This window comes from Penaeus monodon, chromosome 20 (assembly GCF_015228065.2).
Source record: "Penaeus monodon isolate SGIC_2016 chromosome 20, NSTDA_Pmon_1, whole genome shotgun sequence".
Classification (NCBI taxonomy): domain Eukaryota; kingdom Metazoa; phylum Arthropoda; class Malacostraca; order Decapoda; family Penaeidae; genus Penaeus; species Penaeus monodon.
Window position 1 is genome coordinate 46,345,861 of NC_051405.1, and position 253 is coordinate 46,346,113.

The window sequence follows — 253 nt, forward strand, 5'->3', positions numbered from 1 at the left end:
TTGATGGAAGAAGGCGGAGACGGTCGGCAAGAAGGGCGAGAAAGTCCAAGGAGATTCTGCCCTTGTGTTAACAATTCTGTGTGAGTGTCTGGAAGATTTTGCTTTAGTGCAGACTAACCTAACCCATGGTAGGGTGATTCGTTTATGACGCAGTTCGACTTACCTTGGTCTTTGAGCACTGCATGCTGGGGCCGCTTTGGGAGCCGCTCCGGAAATCTGCAAGGAGCAATGGGGAAAGACATTCAGTTACTCC

At 50.2% G+C, this 253-nt stretch overlaps 1 protein-coding gene across 1 annotated transcript in view; it reads right to left on the bottom strand.

Moving 5' to 3' along the window:
- Nucleotides 1–216, bottom strand: part of LOC119585883 (fatty-acid amide hydrolase 1-like) — a gene marked incomplete at its 5' end in the record, with an annotated part of 21,120 nt that extends 20,904 nt beyond the window's left edge. Inside the window, 1 exon segment of the mRNA XM_037934613.1 lies at nt 164–216. Coding sequence (XP_037790541.1) covers nt 164–184 — 21 coding nt within the window.
- Between the last annotated feature and the right edge of the window lie 37 nt (nt 217–253).